Source organism: Bos indicus x Bos taurus, chromosome 28 (assembly GCF_003369695.1).
Source record: "Bos indicus x Bos taurus breed Angus x Brahman F1 hybrid chromosome 28, Bos_hybrid_MaternalHap_v2.0, whole genome shotgun sequence".
Classification (NCBI taxonomy): Eukaryota; Metazoa; Chordata; class Mammalia; order Artiodactyla; family Bovidae; genus Bos; species Bos indicus x Bos taurus.
Window position 1 is genome coordinate 25,913,654 of NC_040103.1, and position 11,718 is coordinate 25,925,371.

Consider the following 11,718-nt stretch of genomic DNA (forward strand, 5'->3'; position numbering starts at 1 on the left):
TGGGAAGATCCCCTGGAAAAGGGAAAGGCTACCCCCTCCAGTATTCTGGTCTGGAGAATTCCATGGAGCGTATAGTCCATGGGATCGCAAAGAGTCGGACACGACTAAGCGACTTTCACTTCACTTTCTCCTTTGCGTTTCACTTCCAGAAGTTCCGCACTGGAAGTGGGGTTGGACTTCCTTGAGGGCAGGGGTGGGTCCTACTTAAAGGGGTGGGTCCTACTTAAAGGCTCAGCAACTCATAGCGGCGGGCTGAGCCTGTGCCAGCCAGGTCAGAGGCTCCCCCACATCCTAGTTTTTCCTCCTCCTCTTCTCCCTTCCCTTTGCTTTCCTTCTTCCTCTGCACTCCCTCTCTCCCAGCCCTGAGGTGCACCGGGTCCTCTCTCAGTTCCACTTCTGCCGGGTGTGCCTCCCTCCTCCCGCTTCTTGCGCCGCCTGGGTCCCGGCAGCTGCAGTTCCCCCAGAGGCCTACAGAGGGAGCTGCCGCGCCACCTGCGGGGCAGTGCGGCTGCGGCGCGCGCTTCCTGTGAGGTCAGGTGGGAGGAAGCGGCCTGGGAGCCGCGGGGAGTGGACGCCACCGAGGCCCGGGAGCCGCGCCCGCAGGTGAGTGTTCGAGACCCTGGGCGCGGGGGAGCGAGGGTGCACTCCTCCCTTCCCCTGGGCCTGGTCTCGGAGTCGGGCTCGGCTGCCCGGGCAGCGGCCCCTCCCACCCCGGCAGCGCGCCCTGCCACCCCCGTTCCCCACCCCCACCTCCCTCAGTGCTGGAAGGGCCCACCGCACCCTCAGCCCACCCAGCGGGGCGGGATGGCAAGGCACAAAGGGACTGCGGAGGACCTTGGACCCTCTTGGTTATTTGCAGGGGCCAGCAGGCTTCGAAAAGGGGATCCGCCTGTCCATGCCTTGGGCAAGGGAAAAGGGCTCTTAACCCCTTTTGGCGTGTGTGTCACGAGTGCTTTTGAAAATTTAGACGAAAACTGTGGCTCATATTCTGAAAAATAATGGCCTTGACCCAGATTCGGGGAGAAGCGTGGAAGGACCCCCACCTCCAGCCATGGACTCCCTTGGGGCCCTTCCCCCTCCTTTTCTCCCTTCCCCTCCCAGATCCGCAGCAGCACCCCCGTCCTGTATTTCGGGAAGGCTGGCCCCGCCCTCCTGGTGTTACCTGAGAGGTGAGGGGCTGCTGAGGGTAAGCCCTTTGCAGGAAAGCAGCTCTGAAGTGGGCCCTGTCTCCTGCGGGCAGAAGGCCTGAGTCCCTAGCATCTCCCCGAAGAACAGCACACTGGACCATTGCTTAACGGAAGGGAAATGGAGACACTGAACTCCACACTTAGTAACAGAGAGGGACCTTGGGCCAGAGTTCTTCGTTTCATGCTCTTTCTCTGCTGCCCATGTATGGGTGGTCCTAGGTGAGTGAGGTAAGCCCCTCTGGGTCGCTAGCTGTAGCAGCCCTACAAGATTGTTGGGAGGTGTGAGTGAGATGAGCCTTGGTGGACTTGATGAGCAAGAGTTGTCATCTCCTTTGTTGCTGGCGGTGGTGATTAATAATAAAACTTCCTTCTCCAAGGATCTTTTTTTTTTTTTGGCCCTGCAGCAACTGGGAACTTACACGTGCCCCTACACTGGGGTGAGGAGTCTTAACCACTGGGCTGTCAGGGAAGTCCCTCCAAGGGTCCTTTTGATAGTTTTCCTAGTGGGCTCTTTCAAACAGTGAGTATTTGTTTCTCTTCTTTTTATTAGCTAGACACACCATCTGCTCAGCCTGGGTCACCAATGTGAGCACCCAGAATCGCAGTTTTTCCCACTGAAAGCAAGCATCTCTTTGGTGAATGTTTTCCTTCAGGTGTTTTGAGGCCTGGGGAAAGGTGCAGCCTGGAAGGATGGTTCGGATCTTGGCCAATGGGGAGATTGTGCAGGATGATGACCCCCGCGTGAGGAATACTACCCAGCCACGCAGTAGTACTCCTCGACAGGTAGGCACCCAGCCCTGTGGATGAGAGCAGCTGGTCTCCTGTCCAATGTACCAGTTACTTCTTCGCTCCCAGAGGCTCCCTTGCTGGTGATTAACCTTTTCTACTGAAGCCCTGTTTATAGAGAGCAGGGATGGGCAGCCTGGGGGTTTAAGGCTTGGGGAAAACCCCAGTAGATTTATTTCTCAGCCTCCTGCCTCCCCAGCTCTCCTTCCTCCAGGCAGCCTTCCCAGACTTCAAACCCAAGAGCTCTCTCCCTTAGTCTGGTCAGCAACCCCTACTGGAGCCAGCATCTTTTAGAGTCTGTTGGATGAGAGAGAAGCTGGAGAATAAGTGGAGAAGATGAGCCCATGGCCGCATGATGAGGGGTTGAAAAGAAGGAAGGAGGAGGTTGAAAATGTCCTCCCAGAAGCCACACCCTGTAGTCTTACCCTGTTGCCTCCTTCCTCTCTCACGTGACGTAGGGAACATGGATTGGCATTTTCTATGCTCTGAGAGCTTGTGACTCAGTGGTTGGGCTTCGTATGAGTAGCATTTGGGAATTGCTGAGAAAGGAGGGTGTGGCCCCAGGTGGTCTTAGGGGAGGGCAGGCATCCTCCTGCCTCCAATGCCTCAACTCCAGGGAAGCTTTCTCTGGATTCATTCGTCTCTCTCTGTCTTCACCTCACAGAGCTTTCTCAATAGGGGCCACGGTGCCTCCCTGGGGGGTCCCGGCCCCCGCCAGCAGCAGGCAGGCGCCAGGCTGGGTGCTGCTCAGTCCCCCTTCAATGACCTCAACCGGCAGCTGGTGAATATGGGCTTCCCACAGTGGCATCTGGGCAACCACGCCGTGGAGCCGGTGACCTCCATCCTGCTGCTGTTCCTGCTCATGATGCTCGGCGTGCGCGGGCTCCTGCTGGTGGGCCTCGTCTACCTGGTGTCCCACCTGAGTCAGCGGTGACCTCCAGGGGCTGCTGGGGGGCAGGTGTGTGGGAGAGGGAGCTGCGGGGCCTTGGTGTGAGAGCAGGCACGTGGGGAGGAGCTCCACACCGGTGCCTTGAGGGTGCGCTCAGAGAGCCTTGTGTGCACATCGTGTTACGCAAGAGGCAGAGGGAGCCTCTAGTCCAACATTCCCAAAGGATCGGGTGATCCCCACTTCATTCCCTTGAGACACGTTTAGCTAGTGTCAGACATTAAGCACAAAGTCACAGTAAGAGAGGGATTCTCTTTCCAATTCTCTTCCAATCCTTTTATGCCAAGAAGAAAGTCTCCTCTAGGTGCCAATGTGTTCTCATGCCCAGAACACGGGCTGGCTTCCCCGTTACTAGGGAGCAGGCCTGGGCTTAGTGGGAAAAGTTTCCAGACTTTTATAGCTCTGTTCCATTTTAATGGTATATTTTTATTGGCTACCTTTTATTTATGACACGTGGTACTGGTATTCTACGTATTGTGGTGGCATTTTCAATAAAGAAATTTAAGTAAAAGTGTGTCCACGTAAAGACATGCATAGTACGGCTGCATGGAGATCTGGAAGACGTGGTGAGGGTGGTTTGGGAGTGGCTGGGGCTGGTGAAATGGGCAGAGGGGGGCATTGACCTTGCAGGGTGGTTTCCAGCCTTTTCCCTGCAGCCTCTGAGAGCAGGGGCAGTGGGCCAGGTAAAGCCTGGAGTTGGGCCCTTTGACTGATGCGTAGATAACTGGCTCACTCTTAGATGTTGGCCTTGTTGGGGGTGGGGTGGTGTGGGGCAGGTCCTCTGACAAGAACAGCCAGTGAGGCTCTGTGTCAGGACAGCTGGGGTGCAGGTCTCCCTGGCCCTGGGGCTCGGACCAGAGGCTGTTCAGCCCTCCCTCAGCCTCCCAAGGCTCTCACAGCCTCTAACCTCGGGACACTCTCCTCAGAAAGCAGAGGTCTTGGCACTGACCAGTCGGTGCATGTAGGGTGAGGGTGCCCGGCTTTTGGTGAGTAGCGGCCTTGAACTCTGGCTGGTTGAGCCCTGGGTCTGTGTGGAGGCCCTGCTGGGGGGCCGGGGTGGCACTGGATGCCTCGGGCCTCTGGGCCTGCAGTGGGCTGAGAGGTCAGAGAGAGGCTGGGTGAGCTTGAGGGCTCCCCGTACCCGGGGACCAGACTTGTCACCCTTCATTTAGGGTCCTCCTTCTGGGTCTGGTGGTGTGGGGGAGGAAGGCAGGTTTGGGAGGTGCTTCTTGAAAGCCGGGGTCGGGGCAGCAGACCATGGGGTGTATGTGGGGGAGACTTGGGGAGAGGGGGAGATGGTTCCTGTCCCTGCTGAGAGCCTGTGTGCTATGAGGGACAGAACCCTCTCCCCCCAACCCTGTGCCCTGGAGGGGGCTGGTGGCTTTTATCACAGACACTCCCAGGGGGAGCTTTATGCTGTTCAAACAGGACTTTCTTCTCAAGGTCATCTGTGTCTTTATTTATTTATTTAGGAGTCTAGCTCCCAGTGGATCCTCTGGGGCCTGGGCAGGGGAGGGGGTACCCAGGCCTGGCTGCTCTCCTGGCTGTCTCCTGGGGCACCTCCTCCTGGGGCACATCCGCCACCTGCTCCCCCAGCCCCCAGTGGCTCCAGCCCAGCAGCCCTGGGGGAGGGACGACCCCTACAGCTTCCCCTCTCCTGAACCTCCCCGTCAGTGCTTCTCTCTGGGGCTGAGCTTTCCTTGCCTTCTCGCCTTGTAGAACTCTGAAGAGATAAATCTTAAGTGAACCTTCAACGTATAAAATTCCTTGAAGGGCTATGAATCTGAGTCCATAAATTCAGGAGGACTGAGAACTGTGTCTTTCTGTAATTCAGTTTCCATTCCCAAAGCCTGCAGCCTTGGAGGAGAATTGAGAGTGCTTTAGAGAAGGCAGGCCCTCCTCCCTGCTCCCACTGGAAGGAGGCCAACCGGGCAAGCGCTAGGTTGGGGGTTGGGAGGAGCCCCGGCATCAGCCCCTGGGGCAGTGGCACGCCCCCCCCCCCCCCACCTGATCTCTGTGGACTTGTTAGCTAGCTTAAGGGAAGAAGTGGGGATTTGAAAAAAGAGAGTTGTTGAAGTAAGAAGGGCTGTTTGCTGCTTGAGCTCAACACTCAAGACACAGACCCAGTAGAGCTGCTGTGGTTGAAGTGGGCCGGGGTCCCAGGGGTCCCTCTTGACCCTCCTTTCCTCAACCCACCTTCCCTGTGCCCCGTGGGCTCCAGGCGGATTGCTAACCAACGTCCTGCCTCATTGCTCAAGGTCCAGGGTCTGAAAATAGCCTCGTAGAGGCAGTATGCGGAGAGAAGGTGCCTCCTGGGGCTGTGCAGCCTTTGGAGCTGCTAGTAATACAAGCCATCTCTGTCTCCTGTGTGAGGTCCTTTGGTAAACCCTCGCCACCAAGAAATCGTGCTGCAGGCGCGTTCTAAGCAGGTGGAGATGGCCAGATGCAGACTGCCGAGTGAGGCCGAGCGCTGCCTTGGCCTAGTGGGCGTCCTAGCTGGAGGTTTGCTGAACAGGTAAACCCGTTTCCTCCTCTGCTCCCCGACACACCACTCTGCCTGCTACATGATGGGACCCCCCAGACTGGGCCACCTTGAGGGCAGATTTCAGTGGAGGTTTCTACTAATCCCTAGGGCTAATCCTCCGAGCCCTGTGTTTCCATGTCAGGTTGGATTTGTGGCCTGACTGCCTCGGAAGCCACAGCTGGATTCCCTCTGCTGCCTCTGTGAGGCTGGAGACAACCATTGTCCCCCCGTGGGGCTTTTTCAACCCCCTAGTTGGGGCTGTCTGGTGAGGAGCTCCTGGCCCCACCATCCGTTGCCGCTCCATCTCCCAGCACCAGTGGCCTCTTGGGCCCTTCCTTCCACAAGTTCCAAGCCGTTTGCTCTACACCCTCTACCCCTCCCCACCCACCAGCTAGCCTGCAAGTGGGGACCACAGCTCCATCTCCCCAGGAGAAACACCAAGCCTGAGACAGAGCTAAACAGTGTTGGCAGCTCTGGGCCTCTGCTTGGGCCATTTAACAGAGGCAGGGAGCCAGGCTTTCCAACCAAGGACTCCAGCTCTCTGAGGTAAGGGAAAAGCCCTGCTCTGGTGGTCAGAGCCTCTGCCCAGGGATGCCCGACCATGAGGGCAGAGAAGGCCCCGCACCCTGGATGGCTGGGCCCTGGAGGAAGCCTGTTTGTTTGCAGACTCTGCTCTGCTTTGTGGGTCTGTGACCTTGGACGGCTCACTTAGCCTCTAGAGCCTTGTTGCTCATCTCCAATGAGGGGTAATGATCTGGGTCCTTCCTGCTGCCTAGAGCCTTGGGGATCATGCTTGGTGCAGTGGGTGAGGGAGATGGACAGGGGGCATGGGGGGAGAATGCTCCAACTCCTGCAGCTCCTCCTCAGATGCTGCCCCTTGAGCCAGTGCAGTGGGCTCAGCCAGAGCAGTCACCACGTCCAGGCAGCCAGAACCGCCGGCTGGGGGCAGTGCTGGGCTTTGATGACCAGTGTCACCACCCGCCCCACTTCTCCGCCCTGCTGGAGAAGACATGCAGCTGCTTCTCTCGCTCCTTAAGCGGAGGCCTTGTTACGTGTCTCGTGTCAGGACAGGAGGGATTTGCTGAATGTGCTGCGTGCCTGACACTGTGCTAAGTGCTCGGTGTCATTTGTCAGCAGAATGTCATTGGTTCTGTCAGTGCTGTCCTTCACTGCTGAGCACACTGTGTGTGTGAGTCGCTTCAGTCCTGCCCGACTCTGCGACCCCGTGGACTGTAGCCCACCAGGTTCCTCTGTCCATGGGATTCTCCAGGCAAGAATACTGGAGTGGGTTGCCATTTCCTTCTCCAGGGAATCTTCCCGACCCAGGGATCAAACCCAGGTCTCCTGCATTGCAGGCTGATTCTTTGCTGTCTGAGCCACCAGGGCTGAGCACACTGGAGAACATATTAATCCACCCGAGGATCCCCCCTCACTTCAACCCCTAAGTGAGCAGTGGTTAGAGCTAGGATTCAGACTGAGGCCAAGCCCAGTCTTGACCACACGTCTAGACTTGTTTCAAATGCAGATCCCCAGACCTCACCATAGACTCTGAGATGTGCTGAGGGGTGTGGCCCAGAACCTGCCGCTAACAAAGCCGCCCAGGTGATTCTGATGGAGCGTTGTGGGTAAGTTCAGCCCCTGACTGGGCTGTGGTCCAGAGAGAGGAGAGAGACAGGGTGGTCACAGGCCTTACCACCTGCTGGCATCCATGTGACCATCAGATCAGTTCTGTGAGGGCGGAGGGCACAGGGTGGGTGGAAGGATTCTAGATGAGCTGCCTGGCTGGGGGGCCTCTAGAGCTTCCCAGCTCCGGGCCGCAGCCACTGGATGGGGTGCAACCCTCTTCCCTGCTTTCCTGAGCATGCGACGTTTTCATTGCAAACCGACAAGGAGAGAAGTCCGATTATCTCATGTAGGGTCCCTGAAGGATCGGACAGGCGAGGGTGACAGGGGCAGAGGGCTGTGCCCCCAAAGCTAGATGGAGAGAGAAGCTTGCAGCCTGTCTAGCAGGGTGCCACCATGGGAGGACCAAGGCTTAAGGCTCACGCCTCCTTGTGCTGCTTGCGTTAGTCCCTCCGGTGCTGGGCCCTACGGGGGGCTGGATGCCAAATTCCCAACTCCACGTCCAGTCAACCAGTGACCTTGGGCAAGGTCCACGTTCTCCCTGCCTCTCCATGTCCTCATCTGCACCTCCCGCTGGCGGGAGGATCAGTATATAAATTCATGGGAAATACTTAGCACTTTTTGGCACAAGGCTAGCACTTGATAATACCATGCTCACACAGTGGTGGCATTAGGGTTTACATAATAGTTTTCTTTAGAGCAACACAAATTTTACTTAAAAGTATTTTGAAAAGGAAGACTCGTAGTACTATTGCAAATTGAAGGCCAATGTTCCTTGCCATTCCTCATAAATATTAGTACAAGTAAATTCAGTGTAGAGAAAATGACATGATTCCATTTTCACCATTTAGCTAGCAGCCACTGCTGTTGGTCAAGGCTCTACGTCTGATACCTGCTTTCTTTGTTAAAAAGGTGGTTTATGAGGATTTGGAGAGGTGTTACAGACCCATTGGCATCTTGCTGAAACGCTCCCCTTGATGGATTCAGAAGAATGAAGAGAAATGAAAAGGGAATGGCTTTCTCATGGAAGGACTCAGTGCTGTGTTTGTGAATTACTTACCATCATCTTGTGAACCACAAATCATTTCATACCCTGCCACGTGAAAGTATCCTACAACTGTGGGAAGCATTGTATGATCTTGGGCAGGCTATTTAAAAGTGTTTTTAAATTGGAGGATAATTGCTTTACATTTTTTGTTGGTTTCTGCCATACAACAATGTGAATCAGCCATAAGAATGTTTTAAAAATTTAGTCTGAAAAACAATTCGTTTGCATGGTTCAAAGACCAGGCAATGGACAGATGCATACGGGCAAAGTCTCCTTCCTTCCTCCTCCTCATCCATCCATCCATTCCCCACTTCATCCTCTAACTACTGTTCTTAGCATCTTTTAAATCCTTCCAGAACTTATTTATGCAAATATGTGCAAACACAAACATATTAATTTTGTCTTCTTTTTAAATATAAATAATGGAAAATTAAATCTGTTTTCTTCTCTTACTTTTAAATTTAACAGTATATCCTGGACACATGTCATATTAGTGCGTAGAAAGCTGCTTCATTTTGTTGAGTTTTGGTACTGGAGTGAGTTGTTGACTCTCTGCTGCCCTCCTGGGAGTCACCTGTACCACAGGGGGTTGACCTAGTTGACGCCCAAGGGCCTTGTAGCTCTGACCTTGAACTACTCCATGGGGTGCTTCTCTGAAATATGGGGGCCCTGACAGAAATGCCCCCTTCTTCAGGGCTGGAGGAAGAAGTCCCCAGGATGGTTTAATCTTTGTCCCAGGAGGGCAGTCCATTCAGCAGACAGTCAGGGAGGGTGTTCTGTGTGCCAGGAGAGAGTGAGGCAGTAATAGCCTAGAAAGTCACACCCAGTTGGTCTCCTCAGTCCCCTTTGCAGCTGGATGGAGTGACTTTCCTGTCTCCCCCTGGCTTTTCCCTCACCTGTGGAGGCTTCACCTGAAACCCATTGTCCTGTGTCATGCTGAACCCCAAGGTGAGCCTGACTGGCCTCTACCACCTCTGACAGACAGGCATTACCCTCTGCTGGCCTCCCATCCTGGAAAAACGAAGCGGCACGGGTGGGTTTCCTCGAAGGCCCTTCTCCGCTCTAAAACTCGACAGTCCCTGCCACAGAGCCTTTCCCATAGGAGATGCTTAATGAACTTTGCAGCTGGCATGGCTTGGCATTGCCATTGTCACTGTCCCTGTTGCCCCACTGTCTTCCCACCACACTTTTGATGAAGATCTAGGTGAAGGAGATGGAGGGAAGCTGTGAAGAATGATACAGCTTCAGACTTTCTTTAGCTCTGACTTGGCTAATGAAGTCCTGTTCCTCTTGTGCAGGGTAGACCCTGGAGACCCCAGCAATCTTGGCTTGTTGGCCTGAAGGGCTGTGAATGTTATACCATGGTGCCACCTGGTGGAATATTTGTGCAGGAGCATGACTTCCATCCCACCATCAAATCATCCTCTTTCTGCCCTAGGTGAGTGCTGGGCTCAACCAGACCAGGCTTACAATTGCCTTGCATTTCAGTACTAGCAGAACTTGGGTTTCTGGCATAGAGTGTATGCAATTTCATTAGAATTAATTTACTGTGGTCTCATCCTGGTGTAGGAGCCTTGTCCCATTTCATCCTCCCACAAAGGAAAAAAAGACGTCTCTCCCTTTTCACAGATGGTAACTCTGGGGCTTGGATAGTTTAAAGCAACTCACACCTGGTTGCACAGTTGGGAGGTAGCAGACCTGGGCTGGGAGCCCTAGGGAATAGGAGGGGAGGGTGCAGGGTGACTGAGGCCACCCAGGAAGAGACTCTGTCAACAAGGGCCTTGGGGCCTGTCTTGATCCAGAGCCCCGGGTACTGGAGCCTCCAGGCAGAACATGGACTAAGAAGTCTCATGGGGTGATAGGCCAGGCTTGCTGTCGTCACCGAGGTGAGCTCTCTCTAGGTTTGGGGGGCTGTGTCTAGTGCAGCCCCATCCAACGTAGCACCCACCAGTACCTCCACACTCACCTGTCTTCACTCAGCCCAGTTTCCTTTGAATACTGATATTCCAGTATTCTTGCCTGAGAAATCCCATGGACAGAGGAACCTGGAGGGCTATAGTCCGTGGAGTCGCAAAACAGTCAGACTTGACCGAGAGACTAAACAACAACAACCACAATATACTAGGCAGTGTGGGGGGAGTTCAGTTCAGTTCAGTCACTCAGTCATGTCCGACTCTTTGCGACCCCATGAATCGCAGCACACCAGGCCTCCCTGTCCATCACCAACTCCCAGAGTTCACTCAGACTCACGTCCATCGAGTCAGTAATGCCATCCAGCCATCTCATCCTCTGTCGTCGCCTTCTCCTCCTGCCCCCAATCCCTCCCAGCGTCAGAGTCTTTTCCAATGAGTCAACTCTTCGCATAAGGTGGCCAAAGTACTGGAGTTTCAGCTTTAGCATCATTTCTTCCAAAGAAATCCCAGGGCTGATGATCTCCTTCAGAATGGACTGGTTGGATCTCCTTGCAGTCCAAGGGACTTTCAAGAGTCTTCTCCAACACCACAGTTCAAAAGCATCAATTCTTTGGTGCTCAGCTTTCTTCACACTCCAACTCTCAAATCCATACATGACCACTGGAAAAACCATAGCCTTGACTAGACTGACCTTTGTTGGCAAAGTAATGTCTCTGCTTTTGAATATGCTATCTAGGTTGGTCATAACTTTCCTTCCAAGAAGTAAGCGTCTTTTAATTTCATGGCTGCAATTACCATCTGCAGTGATTTTGTAGCCCAAAAAAATAAAGTCTGACACTGTTTCCACTGTTTTCCCATCTATTTCCCATGAAGTGATGGGACCAGATGCCATGATCTTCGTTTTCTAAATGCTGAGCTTTAAACCAACTTTTTCACTCTCCTCTTTCACTTTCATCAAGAGGCTTTTTAGTTCCTCTTCACTTTCTGCCATAAGGGTGGTGTCATCTGCATATCTGAGGTTATTGATATTTCTTCCGGCAATCTTGATTCCAGCTTGTGCTTCTTCCAGTCCAGTGTTTCTCATGATGTACTCTGCATATAAGTTAAATAAGCAGGGTGACAATATACAGCCCTGGCATACTCCCTTTCCTATTTGGAACCAGTCTGTTGTTCCATGTCCAGTTCTAACTGTTGCTTCCTGACTTGCATATAGGTTTCTCAAGAGGCAGGTCAGGTGGTCTGGTATTCCCATCTCTTTCAGAATTTTCCACAGTTTATTGTGATCCACACAATCAAAGGCTTTGGCATAGTCAATAAAGCAGAAATAGATGTTTTTCTGGAACTCTCTTGCTTTTTCCATGATGCAGTGGATGTTGGCAATTTGATCTCTGGTTCCTCTGCCTTTTCTAAAACGAGCTTGAACATCTGGAATTTCATGGTTCACGTACTGCTGAAGCCTTGCTTGGAGAATTTTGAGCATTACTTTGCTAGCATGTGAGATGAGTGTAATTGTGTGGTAGTTTGAGCATTCTTTGGCATTGCCTTTCGGAGTACATATATATTATTCCATCTATTTTTACTTCTTTTATGAGTAAATGAAAGCTCAGAGAGGTCATGCAAGTTACCTAAATTCACCCAGCTAGTAAGCAGCACAACAGGATTTAAAAACCAGGTCTCTTGGCTGCCCAAGT

General features: G+C 53.4%; 1 protein-coding gene and 1 long non-coding RNA gene across 3 annotated transcripts; both read left to right on the forward strand.

Moving 5' to 3' along the window:
• The first annotated feature begins 331 nt into the window (after positions 1 to 331).
• On the forward strand, positions 332 to 3,435 carry FAM241B (family with sequence similarity 241 member B). Of its 2 annotated transcripts, XM_027530731.1 has the most exons (4): positions 496 to 603; positions 1,592 to 1,707; positions 1,841 to 1,970; positions 2,638 to 3,435. In XM_027530731.1, exons 3-4 carry the CDS (start codon positions 1,878 to 1,880, stop codon positions 2,905 to 2,907), a joined length of 363 nt encoding a protein of 120 aa, XP_027386532.1. In that variant the 5' UTR covers positions 496 to 603; positions 1,592 to 1,707; positions 1,841 to 1,877; the 3' UTR covers positions 2,908 to 3,435. The 2 variants fall into 2 exon arrangements, with proteins under 2 accessions (XP_027386531.1, XP_027386532.1); XM_027530730.1 differs by lacking the exon at positions 1,592 to 1,707 and having other exon boundaries at positions 332 to 603.
• A 3,321-nt stretch (positions 3,436 to 6,756) lies between these two features.
• On the forward strand, positions 6,757 to 8,549 carry LOC113885413. The gene is made up of 2 exons (XR_003509194.1): positions 6,757 to 7,068; positions 7,979 to 8,549. It is a non-coding gene; the product is annotated as an uncharacterized LOC113885413 (long non-coding RNA).
• The last annotated feature ends 3,169 nt before the right edge of the window (positions 8,550 to 11,718 follow it).